We start from the raw sequence: 17,034 nt of genomic DNA, 5'->3' as shown, positions 1-17,034 counted from the left end.
AAAGCTTCCCAGCAGCAAGATGCCGGGTGTGGATGAGATTTGCCCTGAGATGCTGAAGGCTCTGAATGCTGTTGTGCTGTCAGGCTGACACACCTTTTCAGTGTCACGTGGAGACCGGGGTGGTGGTTCCCATCTTCAAAAAGGGGACCAGAGGTTGTGCTCCAACTACTGGGGTATCACACTGCTCAGCCTCCCAGGTCTGTTTACTCCAGGGTGATGGAGAGGAGGCTCCAACCGATTGTCGAACCTCAGATTCAGGAGGAGTGATGTGGATTCCGTCCTCGCCGTAAAACAGTGGAGCAGCTCTTTACCCTTGCAAGGCTGCTGAAGGGGTCGTGGGAGTTTGCCCATCCAGTCTACACGTGCTTTGTGGGCCTGTGGGAGTGCAGGGTACCTGGCCCTCTGCTACGAGCCATCTGGTCCCAGTATGACAAAAGTGAGAGCTGTGTCCGAATACTCGGCGTAAAGTCAAACACATTCTCAGTGGGTGTTGGCCTCCGCCAAGGTTGTCCCTTGTCACCAATCCTGTTTGTGATCTTCATGGACAGGATCTCGAGGCGCAGCCGGGGGAGGAAGGGGTCTGGGGGACCTCAGAATTGCGTCTCTGCTCTTTGCAGATGATGTGGTTCTGTTGGCTTCATCACATCGTGACCTCCAGCATGACCTGGGGCAGTTTGAGTGTGACGCAGTCAGGATGAGAGTCAGCACCTCCCAGTCTGAGGTCATGGTTCTCTGCTGGAGAACGGTGGATTGTTTTCTCTGGGTTGGGAGAGTTACTGCCTCCAGTGAAGGAGTTCAAGTATCTCAGAGTCTTGTTCACAGTGAGGGTAGAATGAAGCGTGAGATGGATCGTGGTTTGGTGCGGCATCTGCAGTGATGCGGGCACTGCGCCAACTGTCGTGGTGAAGAGGGAGCTGAGCCAGTAGGGTGAAGCTTTAGATTTCCTGGTCCATCTCCGTCCCAACTCTCACCTATGGTCATGAGCTCTGGGTAGTGACTGAAAGAATGAGGTCACAGATACAAGCGTCTGAAATGAGTTTCCTCTGTAGGGTGTCTGGGCTCAACCTTAGAGACAGGGGGAGGAGTCAGACATCTGGAGGGAGCTCGGAGTAGAGCCGCTGCTCCTTCATGTAGAAAGGAGTCAGATGAGGTGGTTCAGACATCTGATCAGGATCCTCCTGGGCACGTACCACTGGCAGGAGGCCCTGAGGAAGACCGAAAACACGCTGGAGGGATTATATATCTCAATGGGCCTGGGAACGCCTCGGGGTCCCCCAGGAGGAGCTGGAAAGTGTGCTGAGCAGAGGGAGGTCTGGGGCGCTTTGCTTGGCCTGCTGCCTCTGTGACTCTGCCTCGGATAAACAGATGAAAATGGATGGATGGACTGTTATAATAAAGTTCAATAAAACGCTGTGTGTGTCTGGGAGAGAAAAGAGAAACACAAGCCTTTTTTTGGTGACTTAAAAAAAATGACATGAATATTTATACCTGATGTTTGTTGTATAGTCATTTTAAACGTCGCACATGGAATAAGCTGTGACACATCGATTTTCATCTATACACAGCCCACCTCTACATGATGACGGTTGAGTTTCTGCAAACTTCTGTTCTTCTTCTTCTTCTTCTTCTTCTTCAGCAGCTGTTTGTTCAAACTGGAACCAGTAACAGAGACATACTGGCGCTGACAGTAACCATCTGTACATCAGTTGTATCAGACTCACCGTGGGCTCTATGATTGGCTGGCTGACGATGCCCTCGTACAGCTCCGGGTCCAGCCTCATGTTGGGCCCCAGCTCCGGCTTCACCATGGGTGTCACTTTAGGAGAAGTGTCCTTCTCGCTGTTGTCATCGTCATCATCATCGTCGTTGTCGTCGTCGTCGTCTGTGTTTTGACCGGTGGCCTCCTCAGAGACAGCAGCAGCAGCAGTGGCGGCAGAAAGCGTCAGGAGGAGGGGTTCCTTCACCCGTCGGATCCTGATGGCCCTCTTCCCCGCCCTCAGCTGAGGACAAACAGAAACAACATGATTTATAAATCCTCAGCTGGCGATCAGTCAGAGCTGTGACAGGAAGTGAACATCTCTGAATACTCACCACGATGATGGTGAACTCCACCTCCTCGTTGATGTCCTCGGCAGTGAACTCAACATCACTGAAATTCTCTTTGATGTCGAAGGGAAGCTCGCCGTGTTTCTCAGACTTGATGACGCCTTCATTGTCTGTCAGGCTGATGATGACACCCTGAAACGATTCAAAACATCGAGTCAAATAGACACAGGTGAGGAGGTAAACAGGTCAACAGTCAAATAGGTGAACAGGTAAATAGGTGTACAGGTGAGCAAGAAGCAGCTCTGACCTCCTCCCTCTCCTCGTGGGTGAAGCTGAAGGTGGCGGGGATTTTGGGTTTGATGTTGGTCGCTCTTCTCTTCTCGGTGACGATGTCGGTCAGCAGGTTGATGAGCACCTGGTCGTTCTTCAGCAGCGTCACCGTGCTGTCCTTCCTGTCAAACATCAGGTTTGTCCTAAGTGGCCCGATGTCCACGTGGACCTGCCCCTGGTACTGACGCTCGCCGGGCTGCATACCGATGACAACACAACCAGGTCAACATCAGGAAACAGGAAGGACAATGAGTTCCAAACACCTGGCGTGTGAACTAACCTGAGGCTCCGTGATGGGCTGACTGACCACTGCCTCGTAGATCTCCGTGTCCACGTTCTCTGTTCCACCTGGAGCCACTTTCACATCTGTCGCTATCAGACTGTTCTGCTTAGAACCACAAACAATGTTAAAGCTAAATGTGTTTAGATCATGTTTCTCTGACCGACCCCGGCGAGGAGCGGCCAGCAGCGAGCGCTCAGAACTCCAGTTTCATCATCATATTTACTGACATGAATATTTAATCAAAGTTTGTTGTTTCATAACTAAATCATTGTCACAGAGACGAGTCGTTCATCAGCTAAAAATTAAAATTAATATTTCTAATGATGTAAAGGAAAAAAAATATGAACATGAACTGAACCTTCTGGTTGTTTTAATATCCGTATGAGTTGTGTGTTGATAGCACAGACTGCGTCTCACCTTCTCCTTGCAGGCGGTGAAGTGGACTCTGACGCCAGGCTGCATGGCTTTAGGGTTTCCAAAGAAGGCGTCAAAGCTGAAGGTGAACTTCTTCAGATCTTCTCTCTCAATGTAGCCGAACGACGGCTGGTGATCAGAAACAGAACACCGTTTGATTATTGATTAAATCTGATTCATCAGAGGTAAAGTGGAGCTGATCCAGGATCAGAGAACTGCCCGGTCAGAGTCTGACACAGGAACTAGTGCACCCAAAAATGAAAATTCAGCCATTATCTACTCACCCTCATGCTGTGGGTCCTGACGCAGACGTGAGCGCGGTGCCCAGAGAGGCAGTCAGAGCTACAGGCTACAATGAGGCTATTTGAACAGAGTTCAAATGAGGTTTTTCCAAACAACTTTTTATGTTGGGGCTTCAGGACACTTGGATCACTACGGACGAGCAGTATGGAGATATTTTGTGGTTTCAATGATGTGTTTTTGGACGTTTGAATCTGGGGCGCCGTCAGCCTCCATTAGGTGGAGTTGTGTTGCTACCTCCTCTCCCCTTGGATCTCTGCAAGTGATGTGAGGACTCTAAAACTTCACCTGAGCCTCCCTCGCCATATGGGTGAGTAGATAATGGCTGCATTTACATTTTTGGGTGCACTGTTTATTCCTGTCGCTCACTCTGAAAGTGCTGCAGTGGGTAATTTGTATTTTATAGATGTTGAGATCATCCATGAAGATGTGAGGAAGAGGAGGTGAAGAAGACGAGGTGGCAGTCTTACCCCGATAAAAGAGATGATGCCAGTGGACCGTCCTGGAGGAGGCCTGAGGGCACAGAGACACAGTCAGACCTCTCAGAGCCTTTGTCACATCACAGCCTCAGAAACAACACTCACTTATCGAAGGTGCGTTTTCCCAGCAGGCCGAGCGCTCTGGCGGTCCTGGAGGTATCAGGTTTGGGTTTAGGTTTAGATTTGGGTTTGGATTTGGGCTTCTGGACGGCAGTGGGTTCGGCAGCAGCTGCCTTGGTGACGCTCGGCTCCTCGCTGGGTTTCTTAGCTTCCCCCGCAGCCGTCTCGGTAACCGGCGCTGAGATCAGAGCTTTAATCTGAAACATCGACCACAGAGTATATAAAACAAGAGAATATAAAATAAGATAAAATAGGATAATACTATACAAGATAAAATAGGATAACATAAAGAAAGTCAGATACAAACAAAATAAAATTAGGGAATACCCAATAATACAAGAACACTATACTAAGATAAGATAAAATAAGATAAACCAGTTTTAACCCTGAGAGAAGAGCACAAAGACAGAAATATGTACAGAGAGATAAAGGACAATAAAACACTAAACATATAATACAAGAGACTTCTCCTGGTTAAAGTCCTCTGAGTGTTTCTGTGTCTCTGTTCTCACATTAAACTGAATATCTCTGAGTTTGATCCAGAGACCCAAAACTATTAATCAGTTACATTCAGAAAGTAATAATCAATAATCAAAAGCTGGAGTCAGGATGTATCTCCTGTTCAGACTGATCGATCTGAGGACGTCTCTGAGTGAACTCACCCACTCCGGCTGGTCGGGCGGCGGGTTGGGCATCGGCTGCTCCACGATGGTCTAAACACACACACACACACACACACACACACACACACACACAGAAAACTCTATAATCAATATCCAATCAATACACTTCTGATCTGATTGATAAGAGAACCGGAAGTGAGGCTCCGCGGAGGATGCAGCTCACCTCTCCCGTCCAGCCCGGAGGCGGGTACGCCGGGAAGCCGACCGGAGGCACGCAGGGCGGCGGCGGCGGGAGGGGCATCGGGCCGTAGACTGCAGGGTCCGGAGGGGGGATCCCGACAGGAGGAGGCGGGGGCACCGGTGGCACGGGTCCGGGGGGGCCGGGCTCGGGTCCCCATGGCTCAGGGGGACGATCCGGACCCCAACCAGGGGGACGATCCGGACCCCAACCAGGAGGTCCCCACCCCGGAGGTGGGAACGGCCTGTCGGGTCCCCAGTCCTCAGGAGGTCTCCAGTCAGGCCGCGGAGGTCTCCAGTCATCAGGGTGAGGGGGTCTCCAGTCGTCGGGGTACGGAGGTCTCCAATCGTCGGGGTACGGAGGTCTCCAGTCGTCGGGGTGAGGAGGCAGCCAGTCGTCGGGGTGCCGGCCCCAGCCCGGCGGCGGCGATGGTCCTCTCGGTCCCCAGCCCCGCGGTGGAAAGTCTCTCGGGTCCCATCCATCAGGCGGCGGTGGCCCCCATCCTCCAGGCGGAGGAGGGCCCCAACCTCCGGGCGGCGGTGGTCCCCATTCCTCCGGCGGCAGAGGCCATCCACCAGGCGGCGGAGGGCCCCAGCCTCCCGGCGGTGGAGGGCCCCACCCCGGTGGACCCATCGGGCCCATGTCGAATGGAGGACCGTCATCGCCCGGCGGTCCCATGGGCGGTCGGCTCCGGGTCGGTCCCCTTCCTCGTCCCATGTCGAAGCTAAAGCTAACTGCTAATGTTAGCACGGGGAGCTAGCAGGCTAGGCTAACTGTGGAGTTAACCGACCAATCAACACGTTTAAGAGTCAAACTCGTCGGTTAACTCGTCGGATACGTTTTCGTCAGTCTCATAACTCCACAGTTCGTCGGTTAATCGATGCAGAATTTAATTTCTAACGGAAATCGATAGTTTAATGCTAAAGTCTGTACAGACACTGTGGGAGTGTGTTTGCATCTTCTTCTTCTTCTTCTTCGTCTTCTTCTACTGTTGGTGACGGACTCTTTCCCGCCTCCACCGGTCAGCAGACGGAACTGCAGCTTCTTCTCCAAAACGGATGGTCGCCATCTTGGAACCATTCTGTTTTTAACTGATGTGGAAACAGTGTTATTAAAATCCTTCTGTGTGGTCAATTAAATTAAATAAATCAATCGTAAATTATACAAATAAAAAATATAATAAAAGTATACATATATAATTAATGTAATAACATTAATAATAGTAATAATAATAATATAAATAAATATAATAATGTAAAATATATAGAAAAATACAAATACAGAAAAGTGCTAAAAAATCCAATGTATCCTTCTTCTTCCACCTCTTATCATTATTATTATTATCGCTATTATTATTATTATCATTATTAGTAGTAGTATTTTTATTATGTGTAAAATAATAGAAACAGAATTTAATTTGTTTACATAAACATGCATTAAAATAAAATAAAAAAAATAGAATGTGCATTATGCTACAGTCCTTAACACTAGTACTTAAGATAAAAGAACATTAAAAATAAAATATATATTGATCCTGTAAGTGTGAAATTTAACTACAACATATGCATCAATAATATAAACAAGAATAGAATAAGTAAACATGTAGTTATGTACACGATAGTCATAATTATTGTTATTATAAATGGTTTAAATGTTATACCAAAGGTTAGTACATCTGAGCTCTATTCATTTATACAGTTGTTGTTGTTACACTAATCCCCCTTATTTAATTAAATTAATTTTCACTTTAAGTTGTTCTTAACGCTGATTTTGGTTGTTTGTGTGTGTACTGATGTTCAAATAAACACAAGAAGTTTGTGCTCTAGAGAAAGGATCAGCACCTCCTAAGCCCCATGATAAGCTAATATGGCAAGGCTTAACTATACAGACCAATGAGCAGTGATAACTAACATGTCTTTGGGGTCATCGGGTGGGAACCTCCTTTCACCGGTGATTCGTCTAGTTGGTCCCACGACACCTCCAGGAGGCTAGACAGTGATCTCTGGTGTCCCAGAGACACTCCCCTAATGCCAGGTCTCACTGCTCCCCACACCAACCCAATAACCTCCTTTACCTTACTTACACATGGCTTTCTCAGCCCAAACAGCACTGCCACCTTCAACAAACCCAGGTAGTTATATATTGTTTATGTTTACAAAAACATGAAAAGCAGTCCCTGAATTCCATCTTTCATGTTATTTTGCCAATTTTAAGGGGTTTCTCCTATAAAAAAAAAAAAAAACAAAAACCCTCAGTGTGCAGATAAACCATTAATTTTTGGATTAATTATCCCCTTAATACACTGAATTATGAACATATTATTTAATAAGACTGTTGGGTCAAACATCAAGGGATTCACTTCTATTTCTCCCGGTACAATGGAGACATAAAAAAGTTTTTTTAAATAAAAAAAAAGCTCTGTAGAGAAAAGTTTCTACTGATAATATCTGACAAAATATTTCAGAGAACTTCAGATTTGATGGTTTACTCTGAGAATGAATATTAATTTCAGGAGACATGTTAATAAAAGTGAGTAACTTTCAATTCTCAGTTTTAAAGGTTTGTTATTAAAGCAAAACAGCATGTGAGAAAACTAATGACATCGCCCTGGCACCACAGGAAGTGACACTGTCTCCACAGGAAGCGTTGATGTTCAGATGCTTCTCTGATAGTCAGGGATGGCTCAGGTTTGTCTTGAACCAGCCTAGTGAAGCTGACACAGGTCATAATTCTATTATTGTGCACATAGGATCATTATCGTCAAATCATGTATTAATATATTTCCTTATATAAACCATCATATATTACTATTATTATTGTTTTACATTTATGGAGGTGTTCCTCTGGATTTAAAAGATAATTAAAAGGGATTTAAAATAAAACACACACACACAGTTAATTTCCAATGAAATGTGAGTCGTGGTGCAGCATAGCAGAAAAAGCTTTTATTAAGTTGCTGGCTGAAGTCGCTCGACTCCAACGAAGGAACCAGAGACAACAATATGAATATAGGAGCTCTCAAAATTACAGCAGAACGGGGAGCTGGACATCAGATGTCCTCCGCTCTCGCCCTAACGACAGGAAACAGAGCAGCCGACGGAGTCTTTGCTCAGCAAATGACGCAACAGTGAGCCGATAATAATCATCAATCAATCGATTGATCGGTCGATGGGTTATTGCAGTGATACTCCTACAGACGCTCCGCTCAGACTCTTCAGATGCATAGAAACATCCAGCTCTACAAACATGTAAAAAATACAACTTAATGTGAGTAAATCTAAAGTGAAGAGTTTCTTTACTGTCAAATGAAGGCAGCGTCTGTCAGAGAGAGAACTCAAGGCAGAACGTGACTAACACCACCCTCTGAAACAAGCAGCAGGAAACAAACATGTCCAGCTGATCCAGGATCAGCTCCAGAGCCCGGCGGGGTCGCTGCGGAGACATGGCGAGGACAATCCAGTTCTGAGGTTTCAAATCAGGAAATCATAAAATCAGAGTCTCTCAAACTAAATCTGGATCTTCAAATGTTTCTAACTCAGCTGACACAGAAATAAAAACTCTGAAATCAAAATCAGTGCTCTGGATCCCCAGTAAAAATACTGGTTCAAACTAATGATTAAACTAGTTCAGATTGGTTTTAACCAAGTGTCACACTGTGTGTTTAAACACAAACACAAGTCGCAGTGACTTTGACGTCAGAATTTAAAAACTAAACTCAGATTTTTTTTTTTCTCTTTTTGAAGTCATCTCTTTTTTCTTGTGTCAGAATTTAAATATTAACCTCAGAACTAATTTGTCCCTCGTCGTCTTCCGTACTTTGCCTTGATGAAAACAAAGAAGGTGAAATACAGGAAGTGGAAAAGCGAGTGCAGCTGTGTTTGGGACAGGCGGGCGGGGGTGGGGGTGTGGAGTTCAGGTGAAGAAGGACATCCCTCTGATCATCTCCAGTCCCTCCTGGTGTCCTCAGGTGAGGGGGCGGGGCCGTGGCGGGGCCCGCCTCGCCCTCTCTCTCGTCCCTGGACTCTCTGGGTTTCAGTCCAGCTCAGTCGAAGGGGCTGAAGTCCCTCTCCAGGTTCTCCGACTCGTCGTCGTCGGAGAAGAAGTCGTCTTCGTCGATGTCGTCCTCGTCGTAGTCCTCGTGCCACTCGGGGACATACTCTTCATCGTACTCATCGTCCTCGTCCTCCGCTTCCTCACCGCCCTCCTCACCTGCGTAGTTATTGTTGTCAGAGTCTCCGGAGTCCGACGCTCGGTCCGACTTCGATCTGACAAACAAAGTCAACATTTGTTTATTATTATTTTAAATTATCTTGCATCATTTTATCAGTGTGAGACATCAGGACGAAGACATCAGGAGACGAGGACGTTACACTCTGCTGTGACCTTTACGATGGAGACGCACTCGGCCTTCATCACAGCACATGATAAAAATATTTAAAATGATAATAGTAAAATTAACGATAATAAATACACCGAAAATACAAGTAGCATTCAAATTAAGTTAAAATTTCTTTTGTATTTTATTTAAATCAAATTTGTATTTATATTTTTTCTAATTGATATTTTTCACAATTGTTTCAATTAAATCATCTAAACTAAACTAAATTCATATTTTTCGTCCATTTTATCACCTTTTCACAACATTTCAACATCACACTTTGTTAACAGATTTTGGACATTTCAGTAATGTTTTGTCTTTATTGATGAACATGTTAAATTTTGCTGAAGCCTCCGACGTCTGAACCACTGTCATAATTAATTTATTATAAATATTTAAAAGCAAAGAGAGGATTTCCGCACACTTACATCTGTGCAATACTTCAGTTTAATGTGAGCTTTCGGTCTAGGAGACCTTATGCTCTGATGAAGGTCTCCTAGACCGAAAGCTCACATTAAACTGAAGTATTGCACAGATGTAAGTGTGCGGAAATCCTCTCTTTGCTTTTGGACTTTTTTGTTTCCAGCACCTTAACCAAGACTGATCCAGGTTGAGTGGTGGTCCGGCTGCAGTTTCTACATTGTAAATGTTTAAAAAAGAACCAAAATTCTGTTTTCAGATTCTCAGATGTGATTTTTTCTTCTCTGACAGTGAAATTAATGTCTTTAATGTTGAATGTGTAAAAATAAACTTTATTTATGAAGGAGGAGGCTCTGTGCTCACCCTTTGTTGGCGGCGTCGGTGTTGTTGGACAGGTTGGAGCTCTGAGTGGATTCTGGTTCCTGACTGCTCTTTGACTGGTAACCAACCCTGAAGTCCTGAAACACACACACACACACACACACACACACACACAGAGGAAGTGTCACTGTATCATAATGGGACTGAACTGGTCTGGTGTCACACTGGTTCCCAGGTGTCTTGGGACTGGTTACCTGGGTGGAGTGCTGCAGGATGGCCAGCAGGCGCTCCTGGATGCGTCGGATCAGTTCCAGTCCGGTGGTGAGGTGTTCTGGTTTGAGCAGGCGGACACACGAGGCCAGGTCAGTGCACTGCAGCAGAGTCTCCTCTGGGAACACAGAGACAACCAGTTAGACCAGTTAGACCAGTTCAAAGAGCAGACACTGTGTCTGTGATGTTGGGAGTCTCACCCAGCAGGATCTGCAGGGCATTGGTGTGCAGGTCCAGAGCCTCCGTCTGCTGCTCCATCACATCCATCTTCTCCGTCTCCTGGTTGTAGTAGCTGTAGACGCAGGAGTAGGCCAGCACCTGGAGACAGAGCGCAGGACACAGTTAACACACTACTACTCCTCTCAGATCTGCCAGCAGGACCGCAGGCTCATGGTGACGATGTTGATGACGGTTACCTTACGAGCCTGAGCGAGGACCTTACAGGCGTCGATGACGAAGGTCAGAGACTTCATCTGCAGAGCTTCGTTAATGGACGACACTTTGTTCTCCAGGTTGATGGCGAAGTCCTGTGACAGAGACGTCAACATGAAACAGATGATTGTGTCTGCTCACAGGAACTTCCTGTCACTTAACACCTGAGGCTGGACGATGACGCAGGTCCTGGAGTTAGCGAGGTAACTCCAGGGTTAACTCTGGGTTTTCAGTCCGACGACACTGATTCTATTTTTACCGAGATGTTTAACCGTGTGTTTAATGTGTGTTTAACGTGTGTTTAATGAGTGGTTAACGTGTGTTTAATGTGTTTAACGTGTGTTTGTTTAACGTGTGTTTAACGTGTGTTTGTTTAACGAGTGGTTAACGTGTTTAACGTGTGTTTAATGTGTGTTTAATGTGCGTTTAATGTGCGTTTAATGTGTGTTTAGCGTGCGTTTAATGTGTGTTTAATGTGTGTTTAGCGTGCGTTTAATGTGCGTTTAATTTGCGTTTAATGTGTGTTTAGCGTGCGTTTAATGTGTGTTTAGTGTGTGTTTAACGTGTGTTTAACGTGTGTGTTTAACGTGTTTAACGTGTCTTTAACGTGTGTGTTTAACGTGTCTTTAACGTGTCTTTAACGTGTGTTTAACATATCTTTAACATGTGTGTTTAACATGTCTTTAACGTGTGTTTAGCGTGTCTTTAACATGTGTGTGTGTTTAACGTGTCTTTAACGTGTGTTTAACATGTGCGTACATGTGCGTAGGGTCTCCACACAACCATAAATCCCCTTTGAGTCTGAGGACAGGTGTCAGTGAAGCAGCTGCTGTTCAAACGTGTCCGCCCCCAACAGGCTAATTTAATATTCATGAGTGATAATCAAAGTGAGTCAGACGGCTGCGGTCTGCAGAGGCCGGGGGTCGTACCTTGGCCTGGTGGTGGAAGGTGCATCGCTCATTATAATCCTGAAACTTCTTTTCCTGTCGCGCTGCTTTACTCACCTGCAACAACAAACAACAACAACATCATAAACAACAAACAACAACATGAGACTCTACAGAACGGATGAGACTGAGTCTGAAGTGAAACTCAGCTCTGTCACATCTTTATCAAACATCTTATAACATTTCAATTGATTTGATTTAGTCGACTGGACTTCCTGTTGACGAGCTGAAATACCAGTGTGAATATGAACCTAAATGATGACAGAGCACGAGGCTCTCTGATTGGACGGACTGATCATGTGACAGCATGTGAACCAACCATGGCGGAGCAGTTGTAGTAATCTTTGTGTGTCGGTTTCCATGGTTTCAGACACCGCCAGCAGAAGCCGTGGTTACACTTGGCACAGGTCATACTGAGGACAGAGGGAGAGACCCGTCACCTTCATCAACATCACCATCATCGTCACCATCATCATCGTCAGCGTAGGTAAGAGGAGGTGTAGCAGGAGGTGTAGGTGTGAGGAGGTGTAACAGGAGGTGTAAGTGTGAGGAGGTGTAACAGGAGGTGTAAGTGTGAGGAGGTGTAACAGTAGGTGTAAGTGTGAGGAGGTGTAACAGGAGGTGTAGGTGTGAGGAGGTGTAAGTGTGAGGAGGTGTAGCAGGAGGTGTAGGTGTGAGGAGGTGTAAGTGTGAGGAGGTGTAGCAGGAGGTGTAGGTGTGAGGAGGTGTAAGTGTGAGGAGGTGTAGCAGGAGGTGTAAGTGTGAGGAGGTGTAACAGTAGGTGTAAGTGTGAGGAGGTGTAACAGTAGGTGTAAGTGTGAGGAGGTGTAGCAGGAGGTGTAGGTGTGAGGAGGTGTAAGTGTGAGGAGGTGTAACAGGAGGTGTAGGTGTGAGGAGGTGTAACAGGAGGTGTAAGTGTGAGGAGGTGTAACAGGAGGTGTAAGTGTGAGGAGGTGTAACAGTAGGTGTAAGTGTGAGGAGGTGTAACAGGAGGTGTGGGTGTGAGGAGGTGTAACAGGAGGTGTGGGTGTGAGGAGGTGTAACAGGAGGTGTAGGTGTGAGGAGGTGTAACAGGAGGTGTAAGTGTGAGGAGGTGTAACAGTAGGTGTAAGTGTGAGGAGGTGTAACAGGAGGTGTAAGTGTGAGGAGGTGTAACAGGAGGTGTAAGTGTGAGGAGGTGTAACAGTAGGTGTAAGTGTGAGGAGGTGTAACAGGAGGTGTAGGTGTGAGGAGGTGTAACAGTAGGTGTAAGTATGAGGAGGTGTAGCAGGAGGTGTAACAGTAGGTGTAGGTGTAGCAGTAGGTGTAAGTGTGAGGAGGTGTAGCAGGAGGTGTAGCAGGAGGTGTAGCAGTAGGTGTAAGTGTGAGGAGGTGTAGCAGGAGGTGTAGCAGTAGGTGTAAGTGTGAGGAGGTGTAGCAGGAGGTGTAACAGTAGGTGTAAGTATGAGGAGGTGTAGCAGGAGGTGTAACAGTAGGTGTAAGTGTGAGGAGGTGTAGCAGGAGGTGTAACAGTAGGTGTAAGTATGAGGAGGTGTAGCAGGAGGTGTAACAGTAGGTGTAAGTATGAGGAGGTGTAGCAGGAGGTGTAACAGTAGGTGTAGGTGTGTAGGTGAGGAGGTGTAGCAGGAGGTGTAACAGTAGGTGTAAGTATGAGGAGGTGTAGCAGGAGGTGTAACAGTAGGTGTAAGTATGAGGAGGTGTAGCAGGAGGTGTAACAGTAGGTGTAAGTGTGAGGAGGTGTAGCAGGAGGTGTAACAGTAGGTGTAGGTGTAGCAGTAGGTGTAAGTGTGAGGAGGTGTAGCAGGAGGTGTAACAGTAGGTGTAAGTATGAGGAGGTGTAGCAGGAGGTGTAACAGTAGGTGTAGGGTAGCAGGAGGTGTAGCTGTAGGTGTAGCAGTAGGTGTAAGTGTGAGGAGGTGTAGCAGGAGGTGTAGCAGGAGGTGTAACAGTAGGTGTAAGTGTGAGGAGGTGTAGCAGGAGGTGTAACAGTAGGTGTAAGTATGAGGAGGTGTAGCAGGAGGTGTAACAGTAGGTGTGAGGTGTAGCAGGAGGTGTAACAGTGCAGGAGGTGTAAGTATGAGGAGGTGTAGCAGGAGGTGTAACAGTAGGTGTAAGTATGAGGAGGTGTAGCAGGAGGTGTAACAGTAGGTGTAAGTATGAGGAGGTGTAGCAGGAGGTGTAACAGTAGGTGTAGCAGTAGGTGTAAGTGTGAGGAGAGGTGTAGCAGGAGGTGTAACAGTAGGTGTAACAGTATGATGAGAGGTGTAGCAGGAGGTGTAACAGTAGGTGTAAGTATGAGGAGGTGTAGCAGGAGGTGTAACAGTAGGTGTAAGTGTGAGGAGGTGTAGCAGGAGGTGTAACAGTAGGTGTACGTGTAGCCGTCTGTCTAAGTGTGAGTAGGTGTAGCAGGAGGTGTAACAGTATGTGGAAGTGTGAGGAGGTGTAGCAGGAGGTGTAACAGTAGGTGTAAGGTGTGAGGAGGTGTAGTGAGGAGGTGTAACAGTAGGTGTAGGTGTAGCAGTAGGTGTAAGTGTGAGGAGGTGTAGGTGTGAGGAGGAGGTGTAACAGGAGGTGTAAGTGTGAGGAGGTGTAGCAGGAGGTGTAGTGTGAGGAGGTGTAACAGGAGGTGTAAGTGTGAGGAGGTGTAGCAGTAGGTGAGTGTGAGGTGTGAGCAGGAGGTGTAACAGTAGGTGTAAGTGTGAGGAGGTGTAACAGTAGGTAGGAGGTGTAACAGGAGGTGTAAGTGTGAGGAGGTGTAACAGTAGGTGTAAGTGTGAGGAGGTGTAACAGGAGGTGTAAGTGTGAGGAGGTGTAACAGGAGGTGTAGGTGTGAGGAGGTGTAACAGGAGGTGTAAGTGTGAGGAGGTGTAACAGGAGGTGTAAGTGTGAGGAGGTGTAACAGTAGGTGTAAGTGTGAGGAGGTGTAACAGGAGGTGTAGGTGTGAGGAGGTGTAACAGGAGGTGTAGGTGTGAGGAGGTGTAACAGGAGGTGTAAGTGTGAGGAGGTGTAACAGTAGGTGTAAGTGTGAGGAGGTGTAACAGGAGGTGTAAGTGTGAGGAGGTGTAACAGGAGGTGTAAGTGTGAGGAGGTGTAACAGTAGGTGTAAGTGTGAGGAGGTGTAACAGGAGGTGTAGGTGTGAGGAGGTGTAACAGTAGGTGTAAGTATGAGGAGGTGTAGCAGGAGGTGTAACAGTAGGTGTAGGTGTAGCAGTAGGTGTAAGTGTGAGGAGGTGTAGCAGGAGGTGTAGCAGAGGTGTAGCAGTAGGTGTAAGTGTGAGGAGGTGTAGCAGGAGGTGTAGCAGTAGGTGTAAGTGTGAGGAGGTGTAGCAGGAGGTGTAACAGTAGGTGTAAGTATGAGGAGGTGTAGCAGGAGGTGTAACAGTAGGTGTAAGTGTGAGGAGGTGTAGCAGGAGGTGTAACAGTAGGTGTAAGTATGAGGAGGTGTAGCAGGAGGTGTAACAGTAGGTGTAAGTATGAGGAGGTGTAGCAGGAGGTGTAACAGTAGGTGTAGGTGTAGCAGTAGGTGTAAGTGTGAGGAGGTGTAGCAGGAGGTGTAACAGTAGGTGTAAGTATGAGGAGGTGTAGCAGGAGGTGTAACAGTAGGTGTAAGTATGAGGAGGTGTAGCAGGAGGTGTAACAGTAGGTGTAAGTGTGAGGAGGTGTAGCAGGAGGTGTAACAGTAGGTGTAGGTGTAGCAGTAGGTGTAAGTGTGAGGAGGTGTAGCAGGAGGTGTAACAGTAGGTGTAAGTATGAGGAGGTGTAGCAGGAGGTGTAACAGTAGGTGTAGGTGTAGCAGTAGGTGTAAGTGTGAGGAGGTGTAGCAGGAGGTGTAGCAGGAGGTGTAGCAGTAGGTGTAAGTGTGAGGAGGTGTAGCAGGAGGTGTAGCAGTAGGTGTAAGTGTGAGGAGGTGTAGCAGGAGGTGTAACAGTAGGTGTAAGTATGAGGAGGTGTAGCAGGAGGTGTAACAGTAGGTGTAAGTGTGAGGAGGTGTAGCAGGAGGTGTAACAGTAGGTGTAAGTATGAGGAGGTGTAGCAGGAGGTGTAACAGTAGGTGTAAGTATGAGGAGGTGTAGCAGGAGGTGTAACAGTAGGTGTAAGTATGAGGAGGTGTAGCAGGAGGTGTAACAGTAGGTGTAGGTGTAGCAGTAGGTGTAAGTGTGAGGAGGTGTAGCAGGAGGTGTAACAGTAGGTGTAAGTATGAGGAGGTGTAGCAGGAGGTGTAACAGTAGGTGTAAGTGTGAGGAGGTGTAGCAGGAGGTGTAACAGTAGGTGTAGGTGTAGCAGTAGGTGTAAGTGTGAGGAGGTGTAGCAGGAGGTGTAACAGTAGGTGTAAGTGTGAGGAGGTGTAGCAGGAGGTGTAACAGTAGGTGTAAGTGTGAGGAGGTGTAGCAGGAGGTGTAACAGTAGGTGTAGGTGTAGCAGTAGGTGTAAGTGTGAGGAGGTGTAGCAGGAGGTGTAACAGTAGGTGTAAGTGTGAGGAGGTGTAGCAGGAGGTGCAGCAGTAGGTGTAGGTGTGAGGAGGTGTAGCAGGAGGTGCAGCAGGGTCTACGTACTGCAGACAGCCTTCGTTCTTCTCGATCTGAGCCTGGCAGCTCGGGCAGCGTTTGGAGATGAGCTTGGCGAGGTGTTTGCTCTGAGCCTCCATGTTCATCCCTTCATAATATCCTCCATCATCCATCCACTGAGACATGTGGCTGCAGCTGGCTGGGTAATGGGCCTGAGGGGGGGGGGGGGGGGGTCATCAACCATAAAAACAACACTTGAGTCACCACCCTGTGGCTGTATGACTCCGCCCACCAGCTCACCCAGAGGGAGGGACAGAGAGACAGAGGGAGGGACAGAGGGAGAGACAGAGGGAGAGACAGAAGGAGAGACAGAAGGAGGGACAGAAGGAGGGACAGAGGGAGAGACAGAGGGAGAGACAGAGGGAGAGACAGAGGGAGAGACAGAGGGAGAGACAGAGGGAGAGACAGAGGGAGGGACAGAGGGAGGGACAGAGGGAGGGACAGAGGGAGAGACAGAAGGAGGGACAGAGGGAGGGACAGAGGGAGAGACAGAGGGAGGGACAGAGGGAGAGACAGAGGGAGGGACAGAGAGACAGAGGGAGAGACAGAGGGAGGGACAGAGGGAGAGACAGAGGGAGAGACAGAGGGAGAGACAGAGGGAGGGACAGAGGGAGGGACAGAGGGAGGGACAGAGAGACAGAGGGAGGGACAGAGGGAGAGACAGAGGGAGGGACAGAGGGAGAGACAGAGGGAGGGACAGAGAGACAGAGGGAGAGACAGAGGGAGAGACAGAGGGAGGGACAGAAGGAGAGACAGAGGGAGAGACAGAGGGAGGGACAGAGGGAGAGACAGAGGGAGAGACAGAGAGACAGAGGGAGGGACAGAGGGAGAGACAGAGGGAGGGACAGAGGGAGGGACAGAGAGACA

At 47.6% G+C, this 17,034-nt stretch overlaps 2 protein-coding genes and 1 long non-coding RNA gene across 15 annotated transcripts in view; 1 reads left to right on the top strand and 2 right to left on the bottom strand.

Annotated features, from left to right (window-relative positions):
* si:dkeyp-121d4.3 (uncharacterized) overlaps nt 1-5,820 on the bottom strand; it is a 39,879-nt gene extending 34,059 nt beyond the window's left edge. For 2 of the 3 annotated variants that reach the window (XM_049600878.1, XM_049600880.1), the window contains exons 1-9: nt 4,819-5,820; nt 4,635-4,685; nt 3,958-4,169; nt 3,844-3,886; nt 3,077-3,202; nt 2,657-2,764; nt 2,354-2,572; nt 2,092-2,238; nt 1,722-2,000 (exon numbers count right to left, since the gene is read on the bottom strand). In XM_049600878.1, coding sequence (XP_049456835.1) covers nt 1,722-2,000; nt 2,092-2,238; nt 2,354-2,572; nt 2,657-2,764; nt 3,077-3,202; nt 3,844-3,886; nt 3,958-4,169; nt 4,635-4,685; nt 4,819-5,550 — 1,917 coding nt within the window. In that variant the 5' untranslated portion in view covers nt 5,551-5,820. The remainder of the gene's footprint in view (nt 1-1,721; nt 2,001-2,091; nt 2,239-2,353; nt 2,573-2,656; nt 2,765-3,076; nt 3,203-3,843; nt 3,887-3,957; nt 4,170-4,634; nt 4,686-4,818) is intronic. The other variant, XM_049600879.1, reaches the window with a different exon arrangement.
* Nucleotides 5,821-7,756: 1,936 nt separating this feature from the next.
* Nucleotides 7,757-17,034, bottom strand: part of LOC125904079 (cullin-9) — a 65,886-nt gene continuing 56,608 nt past the window's right edge. For all 3 annotated transcript variants that reach the window (XM_049601337.1, XM_049601338.1, XM_049601339.1), the window contains 8 exons: nt 16,156-16,319; nt 11,921-12,014; nt 11,584-11,658; nt 10,639-10,749; nt 10,423-10,540; nt 10,207-10,340; nt 9,995-10,089; nt 7,757-9,098 (listed from right to left, as the gene is read on the bottom strand). In XM_049601337.1, coding sequence (XP_049457294.1) covers nt 8,876-9,098; nt 9,995-10,089; nt 10,207-10,340; nt 10,423-10,540; nt 10,639-10,749; nt 11,584-11,658; nt 11,921-12,014; nt 16,156-16,319 — 1,014 coding nt within the window. In that variant the 3' untranslated portion in view covers nt 7,757-8,875. The remainder of the gene's footprint in view (nt 9,099-9,994; nt 10,090-10,206; nt 10,341-10,422; nt 10,541-10,638; nt 10,750-11,583; nt 11,659-11,920; nt 12,015-16,155; nt 16,320-17,034) is intronic.
* LOC125904080 (uncharacterized) lies at nt 12,026-14,847 on the top strand. 9 transcript variants are annotated; one of them, XR_007451387.1, is made up of 4 exons: nt 12,026-12,398; nt 12,499-12,554; nt 12,639-12,834; nt 14,411-14,847. It is a non-coding gene; the product is annotated as an uncharacterized LOC125904080 (long non-coding RNA). The 9 variants fall into 9 exon arrangements; XR_007451386.1 differs by having other exon boundaries at nt 12,026-12,482; nt 12,539-12,594; nt 12,651-12,834; XR_007451382.1 differs by having other exon boundaries at nt 12,026-12,510; nt 12,651-12,834.

This window comes from Epinephelus fuscoguttatus, linkage group LG16 (genome assembly GCF_011397635.1).
Source record: "Epinephelus fuscoguttatus linkage group LG16, E.fuscoguttatus.final_Chr_v1".
Taxonomy (NCBI): domain Eukaryota; kingdom Metazoa; phylum Chordata; class Actinopteri; order Perciformes; family Serranidae; genus Epinephelus; species Epinephelus fuscoguttatus.
Note: the sequence above shows the minus strand (reverse complement) of the source record. Positions and strands in the feature narration are given on the sequence as shown.